The sequence below is a fragment of the Anabrus simplex genome, chromosome 2 (genome assembly GCF_040414725.1).
Source record: "Anabrus simplex isolate iqAnaSimp1 chromosome 2, ASM4041472v1, whole genome shotgun sequence".
Classification (NCBI taxonomy): domain Eukaryota; kingdom Metazoa; phylum Arthropoda; class Insecta; order Orthoptera; family Tettigoniidae; genus Anabrus; species Anabrus simplex.
In genome coordinates, this window is record NC_090266.1 from 286,440,881 (window position 1) to 286,466,283 (window position 25,403).

Genomic DNA, 25,403 nt, shown 5'->3' on the forward strand with positions numbered 1-25,403 from the left:
TCTCCAGGGTTGACTAATTGTTTGTCCGGTGAGCTTATGTGTGTATGTTAAAAGAGACTTCATTCAGAATTATCCGATGTTCAAGAGCCCTACGAATCATAGTTTATTTGTTTATAACCATTAAAACGATTACTTACAAGGTCAAATATCAAACTTAACATTTAGTTTACAAGATAGTGGACAGATAAATTGATATTCAACACTATGGATTGTACAAGCATGATTTATCTTCTACATGAGTTCACTGCTGGCTTTGGCAACAGCTAAAAGGAAATGTTATTAAGTTGACGTTACAATAATCCATTCTACAAAAAGGGAAAAACTGTAGAAAGCCCGTGAACTGAAAAAAAGTGTTTGCATTTAAAATCCACCAGTTATCCATGATCTCATCAGCAACCTGAATGCGTTGTTAAAAATGTATTCCTCAATTTCAGAAGTAAACCTAACTTATTTCGCTAATGTTACTTAAAACCATAATGGAACATCTACCGTCAAAGGAGTCTCTTCGTCAATACAAAACTGCTTAATTTCAATTAAGAACATTTTCTTATCATTTTATATTCAGTTCACATCGTCAAAGACGTCACTTTTCTAACTCATAAAATAATACTCGAGTTAATGTAATTTACTAACCTAAAAGGCATCCCGACTACTGTTGGGCTGTTGACTGGAATATTTAGTTTTAAGGCGGACTAAGTGGCACAGACGGTGGAACATGATCCCCATCCTGCATCAGTTCGATGGCATTTCGACGGCTTACTTCTAGTACCTCGTATCTCCCAATGTTCTTCCTATCCATTATTTTCCTTAAGAGTGGTCACGCCTCCCAGCCACAAATGGATACGCAACCCATCAGAAAAATTTTCGTTGTGTTCATTTTCCTATGAGAATATGTGAAGGAAATTGGATCTTCAATACATTATACTAAAGGAATGTGTAAATTCGCCACGCAAACAATATCCCTACAATACGGTTTAATAAGGTCCATTTTCTTTTACATATCAGCATAGGAAAATGAACACAACCAAAATTTTTCTGATGGACTGCATATTCGTATGTGGGTGGAAGGCGGAACTAGTCTTAAGGAATATTATAGGTAGGAAGAGCATTGGGACATACGAGGTTTTAGAAGTAATCCATCGATTTGGAAGTTTTATGCTATTATTTATTTATTTATTTATTTATTTATTTATTTATTTATTTATTTATTTATTTATTTATTTATTTATTTATTTATTTATTTATTTAATTGATTGATTGTTTATTATTTTCTAATAGACCAAACTAGGGACCACGATATGTTTCATTATATATGCTGACGTTTACTCAGTTTTAGATTGATCCAGTAGGTATCCATTAGCTCGCTGTGTCGATCACGGCGTTCATCCCACCACTTTGCATTAGCTGTCCACTTCACATCCTGGCAAGTCCCAAAAGTCACGTTGCTTGTTCTGGAAAGGTATCATTTGTGCGCGTCTTCTGGTCGTAGGCCCATTACTTCGAGGCATTTCTTGATGTTAACTTACCAGGAAATTATTGTTTCTCGTTTTGAGTCAAAATGATGATTATTATTATTATTATTATTGATTATTAATCATTTATTTATTTGGAACTTACGTCAGAATGATCAACAAGCGATTAAACGAGATTCTGACGGAATCATATAACCTGCCACCAACTCAATTCGTGTTCCCCTATCAGTCTTCACTGACTCTTCAATGGATAATACGTATTGCACGACACATTGCGCGGAGTAGACTTTGAGGAATGTGAAAAACTGAGCTTGTTGAACACAATATATTGTGGAGAAGAATAGTCAAAATATTTCTTGTAAATCAATTTCTTTGAATCTCTTCCAGATGATCCCCTGTAAACTTTGATTCAAGTAACCAAGAGTGGCAGCCATGAATCCGTTCCTCAAGGTGATGAAGCTCTTCCTGATGATGACGGGGACAGTCCTGGGAATGCTGCTCCTCCTGTTGGTCACTCCGGACTTGGAGGACTCCATGCTGAGGGCTGTAGAGCGATATCACCGAAATTACCGCGTGCCTGACCCAGTTCAACCTCCGCCGTAAGTAAGAATTTCATTTTCTTTTTTAAAAACTTATGTTACGGACAGGTTCAGCAGTGGAGTCCCTGAAAGGTAAGTTCTTGACAATTATTAAAAAATAGTTAGAAATCTCTCAAGAATACTGTATCAAATTTAATTCCTTAACATGTCGTGTATGTGACAAGCGACATGAAGGGTTCCATATGTATTCCGTGATTTCGATTTGGTACATGCGGCAGTTAGTAAGGAAAAACGTGTTAATTTTGACAGGGGAGGCCTTGTTGTTGTATGGAAATGGTCCGAATTTTAATGCACATGCAAATATTTTCCAAGCGACTCCGAGTAAACAAAATTCATTGACATATTGAGCAGAGAAGGTACACACACATCTGAATCACGCATGTATGGACAGTAAGGAATCCAGGGTGTAAGGCTGTCAACTAGATGATTCCTGCTATTATATTGGATTTTATGACATACCTCACTGAATTTCAGGTTTTAGGACGAGCGCTGTGAGTCAGGCCCTAACATTGTAACCTTCGTCTTTGGTAGTGATAAAAATTCTCCATGTCGTAGAAATAATATTTTTAGTGCCTCAGTGAGACTCACCGTATTGTTACAACAACCGTCTTCCCAGATTTACATCTCCTACAATCTCCCGTCACCCTTCAGTTACTCTACCTAAATGAGGATTGCTATAAAATGTTTTGCTCATTTCCTGTTTTGGAGACCTCAGTTACCAAAGTGATCACATTCGTCCACTTATTGAGCTCGTGAGAGCTACCTGATAACGTGTACCCTTGAGGTGTTCGTGGTGGTGGAAACTAGCGACCGCATTTTTAAACTAAGAGAGGAAAGAGAGAAGGAGATGACCGTATTTTTGAGAAATGTCAGGATAAGAGACAGAAATCGAAGAAAAGTTATTTCTGGTATGAAAGACAGTGTGATTCTCAATAACACTTCGTCGCTTAAGAAACAAAGCCTCGTATCTCACAATGCTCTTCCTATCCATTATTTTCCTTAAGACTGGTCACGTCTTCCAGCCACATATCATCCCTTAAGAAACAATAACGCGTATCTGACAGTGCTCTTCCTATCCATTATGTTTCTTAAGATTGGTCACGCCTAGCAGCGACATATGGATATGTAGTCCATGAGAATAATTTTCGTCAAGTTCATTTTCCTATACCACCCCTTAAAGGAAAATGAACCTTACCGTACCATACCGTACAGAATATTGGCATGTAGTATTTGCGAATACCTACAGTAAAATGAATTTAAAGTTAATTTTCCTTTATACACCCGCATAGGCAAATGAGCACAACGAAAATTGCATGTCCGTATGTGGCTGAGAGACGCGACCAGTCTTAAGGAACATGATGGATACGAAGAACATTGTCAGATATGCGGTATTGTTTCTTAAGGGGCGATATAGATATTCAGTGCATCAGAACAATTTTCATTGTGTTCATTTTCCTATGGTAGGCTACTGTGTAAAATAAAATTAACTTTTACCGTGCCATACTGTAGAAATATATGTTTGCATGACATTTTTACGCACTTTTACAGTATACCGTATTTAAGATTCATTTTCCTTTACACACATGCATAGGATAATGAACACAAAGAGAATTGTTGATATGGACTGCTTATCGATATGTGGCTGGGAAGCGTGACAAGTCTTAAGGAAAATAATTGATACGAGATTTAGTTTCGTAAGCGACGACTTGATTCCCGAATCTATAAAATTAGCCGCTCTGGACCGGTTATTAAGGGAACATTTAATTGGACACAGTGTTCAGTCTTACGCAACTTCGTGCATACCACCAATTCGCCCTGTGGTACGTGCATCACAACTTATTTCTCAACGTGAAGTTAAGTGAACCATTCAGAACTCCCCAGGACATAGCAGCACAGCACGTGAAGCACATTCCTAGAGAATGATATGAACAGCAAATAACGAAGACGAAGCCATAAGAATGCTTCATTCTAATTGAAATCTGGCCTTCTTAAAAGGAAACAAGCAGATGCTTCCTTTCTAGTGAGGATAAATAATTTTACTACTTAGAGGAGTATTATTAACTGACGTACTGCAGAATATAGTGTAGTTAAGTAACAGAGGAAGAGTGAAAGAATGATAAGTGTTTATTAGATTATGACAGTCCCTTCAGGCCCAAGACCAGACGAAATGGAACAAACATTTCTTTCTTAAAACTGAATGACCTAAATATCTTAAATTTAGCATTAGAATGAGTATTCATACCACAGGATCGTCGTGATAGATGTTGCACATATCGTCACTGCTGTGCCAAAACCTTAAAACTAGTCACGCCTCCTAGCCACATATTGATATGTAGTTCATCAGAACTGTTTTCGTTGTGTTCGTTTTCCTATGCTGATGTGTAAATAAAAATGAACCTTAAATGCATTATACTGTAGAACTGCGTAAATACGTCATTGAAATATACATTCCTGCAGCACGGTACAGTAGGGTTCAATTTCCTTTACACAGTGGCATACGAAAATGAACACAACGAAAATTCTTCTGATGGACTGCTTATCCATACGTGGCTGGGAGGCGTCTCCCTTCTTAAGGGAAATATTGAGTGGGAAGAGCATTGTCACATTCGCGGTTTTGGCACAGCTGTGACGACATGTCCACCCGAAAATTTTCATTGAATTACAATATTTTAGAATGTATTATTGAAGCCATTCTTGTAGTAATGTAGTAAATGTAGTAAAGAAATGGTAAAATGTAAGAAACAGTATCTGAAAGTTAAAACAACAAAAGAGCATTCAAATGACATCTCACCTGGAAGGGTCCCTATCCGTCCGTCATCTTGGATATTTCCCTCGAGTATGCTCTTGCTCTGCTGTAATCTGCTGCTGGTAAATATTTCATGAACTCAGCGGCTCGTAAATGTCATGGTTTATGTAACACAGACCACATGATTAAGAAGTAAATGTCCACGTTTTATCTGTCTAGGGTCTGAAGAGGATAATTAAATGAAATACACGGTATGTGCCTAATTTTCTGGCCTTACATCACCTGTTTAACTCTGTTACGTAAAGAACCATATACTAATTCATGATATTGGGATAACAAAAGTTCATAAAAATAGTCACCATTTGTTTCGCAAACATGACCTCCACTGATGAAATGTGTTTGACAGTTTGTACGCTATAAACAAACAGTTTTACTTCCTGAAATGCATATCCTACTCATATTCTATTCCTCTTGTGTGTTCACAATGTAATGTCAATTTTATTTATACCTTTCATTAATGATTCCTACTTATCAGTGAATTGTATTACATAGCACAGTCCTGCGTAGTTCCTTCTATGAACAAAATAGGGTAACCGGTGTCCGGCGCATTTCGTGACATATTTTTAAGGAAAAGTTCTGATTACGGGTAGACATTCTCTCGCAAATGTTCGACTTAATAAAAAGTATTATTATTAACATAAACTTAGACAGATTATTTTAGTCCTCCGTACAGAAATATATTTACGGAAGTGTCGACTATAAATTTTATGAAATAGTCATAGTCCATTCTCACCTCAAAATAATCTTCATCAAATATGAAGGAACTTTTCTGAAATTACAGGCGTAGAAAATCGAAATATATAGACACATAGAAGATCAGGTCAAACGCTGAAGGAGGAGTCAAACTATTTCACAGTAACCCCTTTATTGACCCTAAAAGTCTCAGTCGAATATCAAAATAAGAATTATTATACCTGGACACTCAGAAACACGCATATAAACAACATGTTGTCATGTACTACGTGATTCTAATAGTCAGACTCTCAATCCATAAATTAATTAACATTATATATGGAGGGCTTAGGTCTAAAACCTCGTATCTTTCAATGCTCTTCCTATCCACTATTTTCCTTAAGGCTGGTCACGCCTCGCAGCCACATATGGATATGCAGTCCAACAGAACAACGTTCGTTGTGTTCATTTTCGTATGCTAATGTGTAAAGGAAATTGAACCTTACGTACCGTACTGTAGGAATATATATTTTAATTACGTATTTACGTAGTCCTACAGTATAATGCATTTAGCGTTCATTTTCATTTACACATCAGCATAGAAAAACGAACACAACGAAAATTGTTCTGACGGACTGCATATAAATATATGACTGGGAGGTTTGACCAGTCTGAAAGAATTTCGTCGCTGCCGGTACAAAACCTCGTATGTGAAATATTTTAGCTTAGAACTTTGGCCGGTAAGGTTCTGTCATCTAAGGTGCAATATTGTGTGAATGTGTTCAAAGCATGCTCGCTCTTCATAATGTATGTACTGAGGGTCAGTATATCTCCAAAAATATTATCACATAGGAGGTTTTGCCCCGGCAAAGACGATATAATGGGTAGGAAGAGCATTGGGACATACGAGGTTTTAGAAGTAAGCCATAGATATAAATATCGAAATGTCTTCAATGCCAGTTCATGGTTTTCCTTCCAGGGAGATATTTATTGTACATTATTCAATACTAAGAAAGAAAACCTGGAAGATGAGCAATTCACAATCAATCCCTATACTGTAGGCTGTTCAATAGCAAGTGTCAAACAGCTAATACCTAATAGCTTCCTCTACAAACCTTGTATGTCCCATTGCTCTTCCTACCTATTATATTCCTCAAGACTGGACACCCCTCTCAGCCACAGTCCATTTCCCTTTACACATTAGCGTAGGAAAATGAACACATCGACACTTATTCTGACGGACTGGATGTAAATATGTGGCTAGGGGCGTGACCAATCTTAAGGAATATAATTGGGAAAGAGCACTGGGACATACTAGGTTTTAAAAGAAAACCATAGAAATACAGATAACCTTGTATTTTAGGAGCGCCAGTCTCAGCTGAACCTGTCTCAGCAGAAATGTCTTCTTCGAAAATGAGAATTTAATTTGCACGCAGAATTTTAATGCTCACAACTAGCCTTCGACAAGCAGAAAGAAATAACTGAGTAAGGTGCGGAACCTTAGATACACAACGCTCATATAACTAATTCGATATTCAAAGTGTATTCTCGCCTGCAACAAATCTAGACATTATTGTAAGTTCATTGAATGATATTATTATTATTATTATTATTATTATTATTATTATTATTATTATTATTATTATTATTATTATTATTTTACTCGCGGACAAAATCTCAACTGTGACTATCACCACAAGACTCGGAGATAACCGAGCTAAATGAACAGTACATTGAAGTGGGCAATAAATCCGTTAAATGGTATATGTAAATGAATAAATAGTCGTGGTAGGAATCCTCAGTAAAAATTTGTTTTCTTTTCTTAATTAGTGGTTTAACATCGCACTAACACATCGATGGTTTTCAGCTACGCAAGGATGGGAAAGATCTCGGTGTGGGAAGGAAGTGGCCGTAGCCTTAATTATGGCACTGCCTCGGTATTTGCCTGCTGTGAAAATGGGAAACCACGGGAAACCACCTTCAGGGCAGCCCACTGTAGAATTCGAACCCTCCATCCCCCGAATGCAACCTCACAGTTAACCGCACGGCTAACGCGCTCGGTATTTAAAAGTATGGAATGAAATAGAGATAGATACGAAATAGTATATTTTCTTCTCAAGTGAATAAAATTTGAAACGAGACTGAAATTCCATATTAGCTGAGTGAACCAAATAAATCCGTGAGCCTTCCATCTTATTTACCTCTGTTCCTTCCTTTCATTTTCTTATTAAATTCTGTCAGGAAAGGAAGAACTAATATTTTCTCTATCCTGTTCCTACCACATGTTTCCAGCTACAAAAAACATATTGTTTACTACGTCTTAGTGTCTTGTTATGAAGCTATCGGATGACACATGGGCCAGATATGATTCCGCTCTAGCTGCAAGTGAGATAGATTTCCGAAGGGGAATGTAGCCTGGACGAGTTGAACCGAATGCCCTTCCTTATATTTAGAGACGGAAGTTCTTCATGTCTGGATGACAAAATTACAATATCTCTAATGCAATTAGAATAATATTCTCTAAAAGGAGATTTAAAAAAACTAAAAATATTACCGTGCTACGTTACTCTGAATATTGTCGTGTAATACGAAGAGGCCAGCGTGATAATAATAATAGTGCTATTTGCTTTACGTCCCACTAACTACTTTTTACGGTCTTCAGAGACGCCGAGGTGCGAGAATTTAGTCCCGCAGGAGTTCTTTTACGTGCCAGTAAATCTACCGACACGAGGCTGACGTATTTGAGCACCTTCAGATACCATCGGACTGAGCCAGGATCGAACCTGCCAAGTTGGGGTCAGAAGGCCAGCGCCTCAACCGTCTGAGCCACTCAGCCCGGCAGGCCAGCATGATAAAAATATGTGACTTACATTCAGAAATGTTCAAAGACATGACATGTAATTGGAATTATGTTTACCTAGTTGGCTGTAGATTCACTGAACTATTTCGTCTTATAAATTTTCAGATCGTATTACCTTGGCATTGCACAAAAGCCGGATAGTTGTTGTTTTACAGAAGAAAAATTTAATTGAACAAGAGTCAGCTCAGTTAGAAATGGTCTATGAACGTAAAAGTCATCATCATCATCATCATCATCTGTTTACCCTCCAGGTTCGGTTTTTCCCTCGGACTTAGCGAGGGATCCCACCTCTACCGCCTCAAGGGCAGTGTCCTGGAGCTTCAGACTCTTGGTCGGGGGATACAACTGGGAAGTATGACCAGTACCTCGCCCAGGCGGCCTCACCTGCTATGCTGAACAGGGGCCTTGTAGAGGGATGGGAAGAGTGGAAGGGATAGGCATGGAAGAGGGAAGGAAGCGGCCGTGGCCTTAAGTCAGGTACCATCCCGGCATTCGCCTGGAGGAGAAGTGGGAAACCACGGAAAACCACTTCCAGGATGGCTGAGGTGGGAATCGAACCCACCTCTACTCAGTTGACCTCCCGAGGCTGAGTGGACCCCGATCCAGCCCTCGTACCACTTTTCAAATTTCGTGGCAGAGCCGGGAATCGAACCCGGGCCTCCGGGGGTGGCAGCTAATCACGCTAACCACTACACCACAGAGGCGGTCAACGTAAAAGTCCCGTGTTGATATCTAGAACATGTCCGCCGCCGTAGCGTAGCTGTTAGTGTTATTAGCTGCCATCCTCGGGGACTCGGGTTCGATTCCCGGTACTGTCAGAAATTTAAGAATGGCAGGAGGGCTGGTATGTGGTTGAAATGGTACTTGCAACTCACCCTCATTGGAGGTGTGCCTGAAAAGAGCTGCACAACCTCAGTATGAGGACAAGCACAAGAGTCTTTTTCCTCCATAAGATTTGAAAAAAATCTGTAATAAATCCCTAAGAAAATAGTAAAAATAGCATTATTATATTTATGAGTGGCCGATAAACTTTACTGTTCTGTATTGTGGGAATGTATTTCAACATGACCTATTTACCCACTTATAGCCTATGATGTATTTAAGGTTCATTTTCCCTTACACACCCGCATAGGAAATTTAACTCAACGAAAATTGTTCTCTTTTTTTGCTATTTGCTTTACGTCGCACCGACACAGATAGGTCTTATGGCGACGATGGGACAGGAAAGGCCTAGGAATGGGATAGAAGCGGCCGTGGCCTTAATTCAGGTACAGTCCAAGCATTTGCCTGGTGTGAAAATGGGAAACCACGGAAAACCATCTTCAGGGCTGCCGACAGGAGAATTGTTCTGATGGACTGTATATCAATATGTGGCTGGAGGCTTGACCTGTGTTAAGGGAAATAATGGATAGGAAGAGCATTGTCACATTCGCGGTTTTGGCATAGGAGCAACGATATATAATGTATACTGTGCATTAACCAGAAAAAGGAAGTAAATATAATGAGAATAAATGGTTTAGAGTCCTAAATATAATTACACACTTGCAATCTAACCTTTTCCCCATTTATTTGAATCTGAACGTTGATAAGCACAATAATTGCTCGGCTTCATGGTTCAACGATTAGCATGGTGATCTTAGGTTCAGCGGGCCCTGGGTTCGATTCCCGAACGGGTTTTAAATGGTTAATTCTGTTGGGTCTTTGTGCGGTCCTCAACATCCCTGCAACTCTATACTCCACCAAAGTCACATGCATTTTCCTATACACGACAGATGAAGCCCACCTTCGTTGGAGGGTCGACCTTATAAGGACTGCACCAGGCTAGCATGATAAATCGTCACTGTTCGGGCAAAAGGTCATATCATACAATGCTCTTCCTATCCATTATTGCCCTTAAGACTTGTCACGTCTCCCAGCCACATATGTATATTGTTATTGTTATTTATTGAACTGAACATAACAGGCTTTCGCCCAGTTACAATGTTCCAATAAAATAAACACTCACAAACTATTTATAGCTAGACACTAACTACTTACTACTTAACTACTTCTAAATCTACTTTGTAGCATCTTGCACATGGGCGGATCGCCAGCTCCACATGCAACACGCCACCTAACTAAACTAACTACTTTACTACATGAATATACTACTTAACTACTTCTAAATCTACTTTGTAGCATCTTGCACATGGGCGGATCGCCAGCTCCACATGCAACACACCACCTAACTAAACGAACTACTTTACTACATGAATATACTACTTAACTACTTCTAAATCTACTTTGTAGCATCTTGCACATGGGCGGATCGCCAGCTCCACATGCAACACACCACCTAATTAAACTAACTACTACCGGGCGAGTTGGCCGTGCGCGTAGAGGCGCGTGGCTGTGAGCTTGCATCCGGGAGATAGTAGGTTCGAATCCCACTATCGGCAGCCCTGAAAATGGTTTTCCGTGGTTTCCCATTTTCACACCAGGCAAATGCTGGGGCTGTACCTTAATTAAGGCCACGGCCGCTTCCTTCCAATTCCTAGGCCTTTCCTATCCCATCGTCGCCATAAGACCTATCTGTGTCGGTGCGACGTAAAGCCCCTAGCAAAAAAAAATACTAACTACTTTACTACATGAATATATACTAAATCTATCCTAAATCTGTCTGGCCGCGACATCACCCCTGGTGAGGAACTCCTACCACCCTTCCCTGGGATGTCACGACCAGAAATGTCTCATGAGGCTCGGAAACCGATACCTCATAGACCCTTTAAGCTGTCAATGTTATTTCCTCACCACTCCTTCCTGTAACAGCCCACATGTGTGCGGATTGCCTAGCTCTACATGTAGGCTGTCACACCTGCATTTCACTGCCGAGACGGATTCCATAACTCGGCTCATCTTTCACTGTCTCATTGACAACTTACTTCCTCTAACCTAACACTATTCACGATTTTACTCTACTTTACATGTGCAGACGTACCGAATCAACACTTTAGCTTGAGATAGGTCAGGCCTATCCCGCCCTCTTCCAACTCTACTGTATGTCAGCAGCCAAAAACAAACAAACAAACTAACAAAACCAAACTAAAATAAAACCAAAATAAAATAAAACGGACAGACAAACAACCAACAATCTCATTAGAAGGTATACAGTACGGCTTACATATCAATGAATTGAATCTATTAATTAGAAATATACAATATCTAAGGAACAAAGAGACAAAACTGAACAAATATTTTAAAAAAACGAAACATAATACTAAACTTATAATTATTGTCGCCCTTACTTATTCGTGAGTTATACTATATAATGTTCCATATCTGTGAATAAATCGAATATATTAATTCCACACGACCGATTGAAAACAATGAACGGACATAACCCCCTCCCCCTCCATCCAAGGATGGCCACCACTACGGGGGAGGGGCCGTCCGATCATCGCATCCATCACTATCACATGTCACTGGTTCTATTCAGTTTCGAACTGTCACTTACTTGTAACTTGTACCATATTCAGTTATAATCTACTACCACAGACATATTCATTAATAGTTGCTTACATATATCTTTGAACGTAGCTACATGCAATTATCTCTGTTTTCTTTACATTTTTTTCCCAAATACCTCTCATAATATTAAATAATTTGGCTACCTTTCCCGGTTTCTTCCATTCTCTGCTTAATAGACTAGAGAGTGTGTACAGTTCATTTTCATTTAGAATTTTATCCAATTCTTTCCTTTCTATGTATTTCTCTGTAATGTTTCTTTGCAGTCCTTAATCAAATGAGCCACTTCCATATTTGAATTACATAAAATACATTTATTTTCGTCATTTTTTTCTCTTAAAGCTTTATTTTTATACACTCCCATCAGCCACCAGATTATTCCTCTCATTACCCTTTTTGTTAACATTTGTGTCCTTATTGTCATATTCTCACTTATTTTACAAAATTCTATTAGTGTTCTCTTACTATTGCATTCTGTCCTAATTGTTTGTCTTTCTATATCTTTCACTCGTTGAACTACTTTCTTATGCAATCTCCTGTCATCCCTTTCAATATTAGTCACCCAGTATGATCCCAACATATGTATATGCAGTCCATCAGAACAATTTTCACCGGGCTGAGTGGCTCAGGCGGTTGGCCTTCTGACCCCAACTTGGCAGGTTCGATCCTGGCTCAGTCCGATGGTATTTGAAGGTGCTCAAATACGTCAGCCTCGTGTCGATAGATTTACTGGAACGTAAAAGAACTCCTGCGGGACAAATTTCCGGCACCTCAGCGTCTCCGAAAACCGTCAAAAGTAGTTAGTGGGGCGTAAAGCAAGTAACATTATTATTAATATTATTCTTTTAGAACAATTTTCTTTGTGTTCATTTTCGTATGCTAATGTTAAACAAAATATAAATAACCAATGAACAAAAGAAAATGAGCAGTAAATCTTTCAAACCAAGTAATGTACGGTGGTATTATATATTTGTAAGGGCTTCCTCTTCTCTAAGACAGTAACGTATTAAGAAATAAGCTATTATTGTATTGTAAATATTTTGTAAACTCTGCCGATATTTAATCTTGTGTTGCGCCGCAAGAACCTCGGCTCAGGTGCCCTTTCTTGAGTAACTAAATAAATAAAAAGAGAAATAGGAAAATGAGCCTTAAGTACATTACACTGTAGAAGTGAGTAAATAAGAGTGCGGTACGGTAAGGTTCATTTTCCTTTACACATAAGCATAGGAAAATGAACATATTGCACCTGTCCCGGGCTCATCAGGGCATCATTTAAGTAATTCAGTTCCACAAGTAAATATTTGAATGGAAATCTTTGGATGAGAAATTTCGGACATCACTTCCCGGGCGTCGAAGTCCCATCTTCCCTACTTTCACTGTATCAACGGCTACGCTCAGGAGCATATGGATCAGTGGTCTGTTCGCTAAAAATGGGCACTAATTTAAATATCGATGGCTTACTTCTAAAACCTCGTATCTCCCAATGCACTTCCTATCCATTGTCTTCCCTAAGACCGGTCACGCCCCCCAGCCACATATGGATGTGTAGTCCATCAGAACAATTTTCGTTGTGTTCATTTTCCAATGCTGAAGTGTAAAAGAAAATTAACCTTAAATACATCAAACTGTAGGAGTGCATGAATTCGCCATGGAAACAACATCCCTACAATACGGCATGTTAGGGTCCATTTTCCTTTAGAGAATGGCATAGGAAAATTAACACAACGAAAATTGTTCTGATGGACTGCATATAAATATGTGGCTGGAAGGCGTGACCAGTCTTAAGGAATATAATGGGTAGGAAGAGCATTGTGACATACGAGGTTTTAGAAGTAAGCCAGCGATATATTGAAAGTAGTGTGTTCTCTAATATAAGAGGAATACACTAATACTACTAAATGAGAAGATTTTTTGTTCCCAACATTTTCAAACATACAATTTTATAAACTGATAAAGTCACAACATCAAATCGTACGAAATAATGCCATGTTATTACATACATAAAAATCATTTATATGCAGAAAGCCTGAATGTCTTTGCCAGCTCATATTCTGTTTTGGCTATAATTTGGCATGCCTTAAATCGCCTTATCATACGCACTTATAATTTACACTTTATACAAATCACAGGTTTATCCTATCACCTCACAATGATACCCCATGGTATCTGTTCACTGAATGTATTGACAAAATATGAAAATGACATTTCTCGTGAGGCCGTACTATTTTATCTGGCCGTCATGGTTATGAAGTATTTTACAGATGTAGTTGTGCACATTTTCCTACCCACAAAATCACATCGCCGCATATTGAACATACGGTCTACTGGAACAAATCAATTACACATTACATTAATCGCATATACGTGTTTTTTGGGCTTACCTTACCCTATTATTTACAAAGCGGACCAATGGAACGTTGGTTTCCTGCCCGTCACCATAAAACACAAATACACGAACACAGTATACAAAGAAATAAACAATCACTAGTAAATACACTGACAAACAATACATCTTTAAAATATGTCCTAGTTAAGCAATGTGGTGTCAGCCAAATTCATCAGACGCAGGTCGAACCCGCGTTCATCAGTCTCTGAGGCGCAAAATCAGAAACTCCTATTACGAGCTAATTTAATATATAATAATGGGGAGGAATCCGTATTGTACAGACTTATTAAATTCACATCGCTGGTCATAGTATATCATATGCATGGGATTATTAATGCAGTGTTAAATGGAGACCACCAGTGCTAACATTCCGAGAGCTGTGACAGACGACTTAGCCCGTACCACAGGACCTGACACACCTTCATATCATAAATCTGTCCCTTTTGCAATGGGCAGCGTTCAACTAGCTGACCCACACGGACAACTTTCACTGTTTCTTCTCTCCGTAATTCTGACTTGCTCCCTTCCAGGTACATAATTATTCAGAGGCTGCCAATTCTTATTTCTCGCCATTCTGGCCATATTCAGCCTAATTCAATACGTCGCGATAATCATAATTATTCTAATTCTTTGTCATCTTTCATTCTGTCATCTCGAACATTTCACAAGTATCATATCCCCTGCCTTCACACTGCTGCATCTCAAATCCACCTTATTCAATAATTTAGAGGACTCTACTCAACAGGTAGTTAACTAATACCACCGCACTCGCGTAATTATACCTATAATTCATGGGTTGCACCTCGGAACTAGAAATCTTCGATGATCAGCATTCTTAAATATTAAGGGAATTATTAAAATGAATGGATTACCATGTGAAGCGAATATGTAATATGTGGTCAAAATATTGTGAAGATCCATACCGGCTAGTGAGATAAGGAATGAATTATAAAATCAGCTGAAGTGCTGGTTCCACCCTTAAAAATATGCTTCACATGCATCTGAGTCCAATGGAGTCTTGCATACTAATTTATGCAAATAAGTTCGCGGAAGAAATGAGTGATTATCATTAAATCACAGAGGAAAATACTAATAAAAATCGAATTAATAAATAACTTTTCCCATTAACACGCAGATAGCGTCCACCTACATTTAATAATATTAATTACATTATTTTCTTAATTTCGTGTGGCTATTTCTAGCCGATTGCAGCCCTTGTAAGGCAAACCCTCCGACGAGGGTGGGCGGCATCTGCCATGTGTAGGTACCTGCGTGTTACTCTGGTGGAGGATAGTGTTATGTGTGGTGTGTGAGTTGCAGGGATGTTACGGAAAGCACAAACACCCAGCCCCCGAGCCTTTGGAATTAACCAATGAAGGTTAAAATCCCCGACCCGGCCGGGAATCGAGCCCGGGACCCTCTGAACCGAAGGCCAGTTCGCTGACCATTCAGCCAACGAGTCGGACATTAATTATATATCAAAATAAAACAAAAATATGTACAAATAGTATTTTATTATGCGGCTATGCGAATTTCATGCTTAGTATTTTGAAAAAATGTACTCATCAATACTGTGTGCAGTCTGTTGTCATCTTGAGGGTTCACTTAGGGATTTTAGGCCTCCATCACTGCGGCCTCTTTAGTAGGTAGTCCTTGGTTCCTCTTCCTTTTGGTGCCGCCAATGTTGTCTCAAACTGTGGTCTCCTGCAGTTGGAATTTCTCGACGTTCCCTGAAGAGATGAACGCTGGCACTAAGGCGCGACTCTAGTTGATTCAAATCCTGGCTTCGATGACCACTCATGAACATATAGGCAAAAATGGGAAATGGTTAATAAATACTGTTTATGTGTTTTATAATAACCTACTGGTGATTAGACCCACTCATTAACTCAAGTCAACTAATCTGCATAGTAGTAAGTCTGTGTAAGTCACTATTCATTAACTTTTTGTCACACGGCCTGATTAATGGTTCCCGTAAATTAATGTGTCACTGGAGCAGGCAGACGCTCTTCTCTTAAAAACACCGTTCTATTAGTTTATTGGGTGTCAATCATTATTCAACTATCTTAATTTCGGCCACTACTAATCGCTTAAGTGTAGTCAGCGTCTCACTAACTCTCAGTGACTTTAATCGTTTGCTCGTTCTATAATTATTACTTTGTGAGCCGTCACTGAAGTTACAAAAATCTACGGGATTAAAGAAAACACCTCTATTCAAACGCAACCGTATTTGTCTCATACCACATAGCCTGTTTTCGCGATACTTGCACCGCGCTGATATATTTTATTCGATACTGCACCTCACACACTATTATCCATGTTGCACTGGATCACACTAACTACACACTCTGGTTCACAACGTTTCGTGCCGACACGTAAGTACTACGGTCGCACAGATTACAATGGACTGGTGGAGCTAGGTCTGGGTTTCATTTATAGCGATTTGGGCGGGTGGCTAGGAAGGTGGCAGGCCACGCCCCAAGGTTAAATTTCGCTTCGCTAATCATAATAATTCCGCGACGTGAGAGTAATCAAATTGTAGCTCTTGACTCCTACTTTACACTGATCTAATTTCATGTAGATCCGAACGCTGGGTCGCTCGTAATCTCGAAAGCTTCCTTTTCGTAAATCCACGCGTCCTGTATTATCTCCTGGTGAATCCCAGTTTTCTCTCGCACAGCTAAACCCTAACACTTAGCCTCAATCTACGCACTGCTGTATAACGCGTGTAATTACCGCTCCATTCATAAAGTATTACCTTTTCATACATCATTAATTTGCATAAATACGCCGGTTCAAATGAGTCCTTACTCGTAATTTTCCATAGGTTACAAAAATATTATTATTATTAATAACAGTTGAATACCGTGGGTTGGCACCAATGAATATGCGGGTAAATCGCTGAGAATTTCTATCTCTTGGGTTAACACGCCGTGGTAAACCCCACTTTCTGACCCACATACTCTTCTGCGCTTGGCGTGGTACCTGCCTTCTCCGTCTCGCAAAGCGAGAGCGTAATTCCAAGGTTCCGCTGTAATGAGCCTTCTCCCTCTCGGTACAAGCAATTAGACCTGCACTCTTCGAGCTTGCGTATGGCAACTTGCATCCCGGTCTGGGCATAAATAGATGAAATGAAATGAAATGTCGTATGGCTTTTAGTGCTGGGGTATCCCAGGACGGGTTCGGCTCGCCAGGTGCAGGTCTTTCTATTTGACTCCCGTAGGTGACCTGCGCCTCGTGATGAGGATGAAATGATGATGAAGACAACACATATACCCAGCCCCCGTGCCATTGGAATTAACCTGTTAAGGTTAAAATCCCCGACCCGGCCGGGAATCGAACCCGGGACCCTCTGAACCGAAGGCCAGTACGCTGACCGTTCAGCCAACGAGTCGGACGGCATAAATAGATAATTACGACACTATATGTCGCAGAATGTCGCAGAAAACGGCATATATTGTTAACTGGGCCTGGATGGTGATGAACGGTTACAATATCGAATATTGTTCTGATGGACAAAATATCCATCTGTGGCTGGGAGTCATGACCAGTCTTAAGGAAAACAATGGATAGGAAGAGCATTGTCAGATGCGAAGTATTGCTGGCGCACCGTCGATAAGCGTCTTACAATATTCTCCACAACCAGGCTTCTTTCAAGATTAGATCATTTAATCGCGTTGGTGTGTGTGTGTGTGTGTGTGTGTGTGTGTGTGTGTGTGTGTGTGTGTGTGTGTGTGTGTGTGTGTGTGTGTGTGTGTGTGTGTGTGTGTGTGTGTGTGTGTGTGTTAAGAACGAAGCCTTACTTTTCAGTATCAACTCAGTTAATGTAACTTCAAAGCTTTTCAATATGTCGAAAACAGTAATCATAACACATCGTCGCTATGCGAGCAATACTGCGTATCTGGCAATGCTCTTCCTATAGGCCCTACACGACTCCTAGACACATAGCCTATGGATATGCAGTCCATCAGAACAAATTTTGGGTTGTGCTCTTTTCCTTAAGCTTTTGTGTAAAGAAGAATTACATTATATTACAGCACTGTAGGAATGTATGTTTGCAAGACGTATTTACGCACTCCTACAGTATAATGTATTTAAGGTTCATTCTCCTTTACGCATAATGGATTAGAAGAGTATTGTCAGATATAACTCTATGACATACCTGTAAAATGTTACTTGTGTGTTATTTTACAGGTAAGATGTAGTGTCAGATGTGTTGTTATTATTAGCGTTTACTAGAGATTGAAGAGCTTTAAATTTAAATTACAGATGATGTTGTCGCCCAATATTATCATGCCCAAAACAAGTGAAAACTGTATAAAAGAATATAACCAAAGTGTGAAGTTGCAGCAATGTCCCAGATGATTAGAGTGATATTCTGAGCATCTTTCTTCGCAGTCCTCGTCTCCAGCCGTGAAGAACTTACTCTTCTATCCCGTGATTCAAATTTAAGCAATACAAATAAACATTCCATTCTAATTTCTGAGGTTGAGGAAAAATGGGAATGAAAAAAATATTATTATTATTATTATTATTATTATTATTATTATTATTATTATTATTATTATTATTATTATTATTATTATTATTATTATTACCAAATGCGTTGGTTCATGGCGTGGGTTACTCTAGTCACATCTTTGTTCGTGAACCATGGGCAACAGCTGAGTGGCCTGGTAAATGGTCCTGAGAGTTGGGGTACCAGTTGCTATGGAATGGGAGTGGGCATCTCGGACATATTCAGAATCATGGCCACTCTTGTGCTCAGGCGGCTATTACTATGCAATCCACCGGTGATCCCTAACCCGTTAGAGTAGAGATCCTCACTTGAACTATGCGCAAGTAGGGTAGCATTCTGCTTAAAAAAATGTTCATCGAGCACGCTCAAAACGTTTTAAGCAAGCCTCGGACCTATGGGAGTAAAGGAGCCCCACTCTCATTTGACAGGCCAGGAACTGATTGGAAACAAATTGATGAATGAAATGGAATTCGATGGGGAGCTATCAGTATTAATGGGGCTTATGGGAGAAATAAATTAGAACTGGCTGTGTCAGCAAAGATGATATGTCTGGATGTGTTAGGAGTTAATTATATTCGTGTAAGGGGAGATAACGAGGAAGACGTAGGAGATCATAAAGTGTACTTGACGGGTGTTATAAAGGGAACGACAGAATGTGGGGTAGGAATGTTCATTAGGAAAACTACTGCGCAACATGTTTCTGTTAGGCACATAAATGAGCGAATTATGTGGGTTGTAGGAATTAGGACGAGAGTTGTCTCAGTGTATTCACCATGTGAGGGTGTAGATGAAGATGAAGTTGACAAGTTTTATGAAACATTGAGTGACATCGTAGTCAGGGTCGACAGAGAGGCTAGAATAGTGGTAATGGTCGATTTCAGTGCAAGAGTTGGAAATTGAATTGAAGGATACGGAACGGTGATTGGTAAATGTGGGGAAGACATAGAGGCTGATAGGAATGGGAAGCTAGACTTCTGTGCTAGTATGGGATTAGCAGTTACAAATAATGTCTTCAAGCTTTAGGCTATTCACCACTACACATGGGAGAGTACGGGCACCAGATGCATAATAGACTATAACATAACCAACTTTGAATTCAGGAAATATGTCAGGAATGTGAGGGTATTCCGGGGATTTGTTGATGATACAGACCACTATCTCATATGTAGTGAACTAAGTATCTCTAGGCTAGGATAGAGAACCTAAAATCTGGCTGTAGACGGATAAGCGTAGAAAATCTTCAGAACGAGGAAATTAGACAGAAATCCATGGATGTGATTAGTGAAAAGTTTCAAACGGTGGACAGTAAGCAGATATACGAAACATAAAGGGAATGGGTGACATACAGGGATGCTGGAGTAGAAATTGTAGAGAAATATCTAGGAACAACCTTGTGTAAGGGTGAGGAAAAGCTAACCTCTTGGCGGAATGATAAAGTGAGAGCAGCTTGTAAACGTAAAAGGAAGGCTTATCAGTAACGGCTCCAAACAAAGACTAATGAAGACAGGGAACTGTACGTAGAGGAAAGAAGCAGAACGAACCAAATAGTTGTTAAATCCGAGAAGAAGTCGTGGGAAGATTTTGGTAAGAACTTAATAAATTGGAAAGGCTGGTCAAAAGCAGGAAAACTTTTCTGCACAGTAATAAAGAATCTTAGGAAGAGAGGGTAAAAGGAAATGAATAGTGTTTTGGGTAAATCAGGTGAACTCATAATAGATCCCAGGGATTCACTGGAGAGGTGGAAGGAATATTTTGAAAAATCTTCACAACGACATGTCGCAAACAAACGTGTTCATGGGGAGGAGGACAATGTTGTCGGTGAAATTACACTTGATGAAGTGGAAATGATGGTAAATAAACTCCATTGTCATAAAGCAGCAGGAATAGATGAAATTAGACCTGAAATGGTGAAGTATATTTGGAAGACAGGGATGAAATGGCTTCATAGAGTAGTAAAATTAGCATGCGGTGTTGGTAAGGTACCTTCAGATTGGACAGAAGCAGTAATTGCACCTATCTATAAGCAAGGGAACAGGAAGGATTGCAACAACTATCGAGGTATTTCATTAGTCAGTATACTAGGCGAAGTGCTCACTGGCGTCTTGGAAGGGATGGTGCGATCAGTGGTTGAGAGGAAGTTGGATGAAAACCAGTGTGGTTTCAGACCACAGAGGGGCTGTCAGGATCCGATATTCAGTATGCGCAAGGTAATTGAAAAATGCTACGAAAGGGATATACAGTTATGTTTATCTTTCGTGAATCTAGAGATAGAATATGACAGAGTACCGAGGGAAAAGATATTCCCCGCACTGGGGGCTATGGGATCAACGGTAGATAATAAGAATTAATCAAAGGCATTTATGTTGACAATTGGGCTGCAGTGAGAATTCACAGTAGAATGAGTTCTTTGTTCAAGGTACTTACAGGTGTTAGACAAGGCTGTAATTTTTCACCTTTATTGTTCGTAGTTTACATGGATCATCTACTGAAAGGTATTAAGTGGCAGGGATGGATTCACTTAGGTGAAAATGTAGTAAGTAGTCTGGCCTATCCTGACGACCTGGTCTTAATGGTAGATTGTGCCGAAGGCCTGCAGTCTAATATCTTGGAACTTGAAAATAGGTGCACTGAGTATGGTATGAAAATTAGCCTTTCTAAAACTAAATTGATGTCAGTAGGTTAGAAATCCAACAGAATTGAATGTCAGATTGGGAATTCAAAGTTGTAACAGGTACATAACTTCAAGCATTTAGGATGTGTTTTCTCCCAGGATGATACAGTAGTATAGTAGGTGTAAGTGAGATTGATTCAAGATGCAGTAAAGCTAATGCAGTGAGCTCGCAGTTGCGATCAACAGTATTCTGTAAGAAGGAAGTCAGCTCCCAGACGAAACTATCTTTACATCGGTCTGTTTTCAGATCAACTTTGCTTTATGCGAGTGAAAGCCGAGCGGTCTCGGGATATATTATTCATAAGCTAGAAGTAACAGATATGAAAGTAGAGAGAATGTTTACTTGTATAAACAGGTGGGAACAATTGCAGGAAGGTACTCGGAATTAGTAAATAAAGGCTAAGCTAGAAATGAAATCGTTGGATGAAGCTGCACGCATAAACCGGCTTCGGTTGTGGGGTCATGTGGGGCGAATGGAGGACGATAGGTTTCCTGGGAAAATAATGGTCTCATTATGGAAGATGAGAGGGGTAGAGGGAGACCAAGACGACGATGGTTAACGAGAGGTATAGAACTAATCGAAGTCACAGAACTAGTTGCAAATAGAGGATTGTGGCGGCGATTAGTAAATTCATAGAGGATTGCAGACTGAACGCTGAAAGGCATAGGAGTCTATAATGAAGGTGTATGTATGCATTGCAGTTGGGCGATATCCCGTGGGCATATGAAGACTATTACTGAGCATCATCGCTGACTGAAGTGGACTATGGCTCAGGGAAGCACAACGCTGTTACTATCTGCATTAAATGTCCCACGGAAGATGGAATGGCGAAGTTTACGTAGGTCAGGGCTTGGAAAACGTGTCAGATATAGAGGCAACTTGTGTTATTAAGGATTTAGTTTGTTCTCCAAAGTCACCCCCCTGAATCACCAAGCTTTCTAGTTCGGAGATCGGAGGGATGAATTTCTTGACAAGTTTGTCTGAGCCTTTGCTCCCTGAGATGTCATATTATTGGACATCCTACATTTCATTTACACTATTTTTGACTGTCATAGAGATTTTCGTGTCCGTTCCCCCAAATTCACATCAGGTCGTCTGTGCGAGCTGTCATGAGAGGAGACTAAGAACAATGTACACTGACTGACAGAGCAAATGCAACACCAAGAAGGAGTGGTTCGAAAGGGATGAAAGTTGGGGAAAAACAGAGACGGCACGGACGAATAATTGATGTTTATTTCAAACCGATATGCAGGTTACACAATGCGCACGGCATCGACTCAGTAGGATGTAGGACCACCGCGAGCGGCGATGCGCGCAGAAGCACGTCGAGGTACAGAGTCAATAAGAGTGCGGATGGTGTCCTGAGGGATGGTTCTCCATTCTCTGTCAACCATTTGCCACAGTTGGTCGTCCGTACGAGGCTGGGGCAGAGTTTGCAAACGGCGTCCAATGAGATCCCACACGTGTTCGATTGGTGAGAGATCCGGAGAGTACGCTGGCCACGGAAGCATCTGTACACCTCGTAGAGCCTGTTGGGAGATGCGAGCAGTGTGTGGGCGGGCATTATCCTGCTGAAACAGAGCATTGGGCAGCCCCTGAAGGTACGGGAGTGCCACCGGCCGCAGCACATGCTGCACGTAGCGGTGGGCATTTAACGTGCCTTGAATACGCACTAGAGGTGACGTGGAATCATACGCAATAGCGCCCCAAACCATGATGCCGCGTCGTCTAGCGGTAGGGCTCTCCACAGTTACTGTCGGATTTGACCTTTCTCCACGCCGACGCCACATTCGTCTGCGGTGACTATCACTGACAGAACAGAAGCGTGACTCATCGGAGAACACGACGTTCCGCCATTCCCTCATCCAAGTCGCTCTAGCCCGGCACCATGTCAGGCGTGCACGTCTATGCTGTGGAGTCAATGGTAGTCTTCTGAGCGGACGTCGGGAGTGCAGGCCTCCTTCAACCAATCGACGGGAAATTGTTCTGGTCGATATTGGAACAGCCTGGGTGTCTTGCACATGCTGAAGAATGGCGGTTGACGTGGCGTGCGGGGCTGCCACCGCTTGGTGGCGGATGCGCCGATCCTCGCGTGCTGACGTCACTCGGGCTGCGCCTGGACCCCTCGCACGTTCCACATGTCCCTGCGCCAACCATCTTCGCCACAGGCGCTGCACCGTGGACACATCCCTATGGGTATCGGCTGCGATTTGACGAAGCGACCAACCTGGCCTTCTCAGCCCGATCACCATACCCCTCGTAAAGTCGTCTGTCTGCTGGAAATGCCTCCGTTGACGGCGGCCTGGCATTCTTAGCTATACACGTGTCCTGTGGCACACGACAACACGTTCTACAATGACTGTCGGCTGAGAAATCACGGTACGAAGTGGGCCATTCGCCAACGCCGTGTCCCATTTATCGTTCGCTACGTGCGCAGCACAGCGGCGCATTTCACATCATGAGCATACCTCAGTGACGTCAGTCTACCCTGCAATTGGCATAAAGTTCTGACCACTCCTTCTTGGTGTTGCATTTGCTCTGTCAGTCAGTGTATGAAATAGGATTGCTGAAACAAGGATAATTGTACCAGTTACGTATGACATTTATTTTAGGTATTTCCGCTGAGAACCACCGATCTGCTCCGTGATAGAATGCTTCGATCGAGCTGAACCCTGCACAGTTACTTCCCCTTGAACTCTCGTGATAGAAATGTTGAAAGACCGCTATGGCCAGTAGCTGACCACATCGAGAGCTTGGGAATACCCCTTGCACCACGCGGTTAATAAACATGACGGTAATTTCAGGAAGCCAACATTGGGTAAACCAGTATATCGAAGTACTATGCCGCAGATGAGCACGCATAGTGAACTGTATGGTTTCTAGTACATGTACTGTACAGAATAGGGAAACACCAAGGGGTTAACAACATACACCAATGCTCAGAATGACTAAAAAAGTACATGTACAAGCAGTCTCGTATGCGTATCGTCCCAAATATCCGGCGCTCAAAATATCCGAATTTCCAATTATGGTACTGCTTCAAAACACCCTGCATGTATACAGTATTGTTATAATAAACATAAATTAATACAACAAGGCGCGAAAAGGTTCATTGTTAGCACCAGCTGGGGCTACGTGTTCGCTTCTAAAAATGATACCGCAATCTTGAGGTGTGCCAGCCGTAGAGCCTCCCACAAACATACACTACAGGGGTCAGTGGACCCACGGACGCCATAAACCCGCGCAAAGTTAGGCCTAGTCTCATTTTTTAAAATGCAGCTATTGTTTTGTCATATATGCAGAATCTTGAGGTCTACAAAGTCACACGTGGTCCCATTTCTTTAAATGCAGCTATTGCTTTGTCAGATATGAACAACCTTGAACATTCACAAATTTTATTACGAAAATATTTATAATAATTTCGTCAGAAAATTGCCACAGGTTTCAGTCCGTTTTGATGACGCAAGAGATTATTCTGAAAAATACTCGATGTCTCCCGTTTCCTCGTATTTACCTGTAACGATTTTGATTCTTTCGTCTAAAATGCAATATTTATTCCTTCTCTTCGATCCTTTGAGATTTATATCCATCCTGGCTATTTCAAAATCAGATGCTCTGACTTCTTTTTTTTTCGGAAACAAGATACCAACTTCCTGAAGCGGGGACGAGGTCTTTTTATCAGACGGTTCAACTTACAATTCCACCATTCAACGGCATTGTTTGTTCGGTGTCGTTTTCTTTGACAATTCCACGGCTCAAGTAGCATTTGTAGATTGTCCAGCCACTGGTCGTCAAAGAAGTCGAAAAACATTTCAAATAAAATTAATAGCAATTAAAACATTCACCCTCAACGTAGCGAAGTACGTCACCCGGCTAGTAAACTTAAGAACTGCTCCCTGTCACCTATGCAGCC

At 40.6% G+C, this 25,403-nt stretch overlaps 1 protein-coding gene across 1 annotated transcript in view; it reads left to right on the forward strand.

The window, feature by feature from the left end:
- The first annotated feature begins 1,904 nt into the window (after nt 1-1,904).
- LOC136863515 (uncharacterized) overlaps nt 1,905-25,403 on the forward strand; it is a 108,552-nt gene continuing 85,053 nt past the window's right edge. Inside the window, exon 1 of the mRNA XM_068225979.1 lies at nt 1,905-2,071. Within this exon, the coding sequence (XP_068082080.1) occupies nt 1,905-2,071 (167 nt within the window). The remainder of the gene's footprint in view (nt 2,072-25,403) is intronic.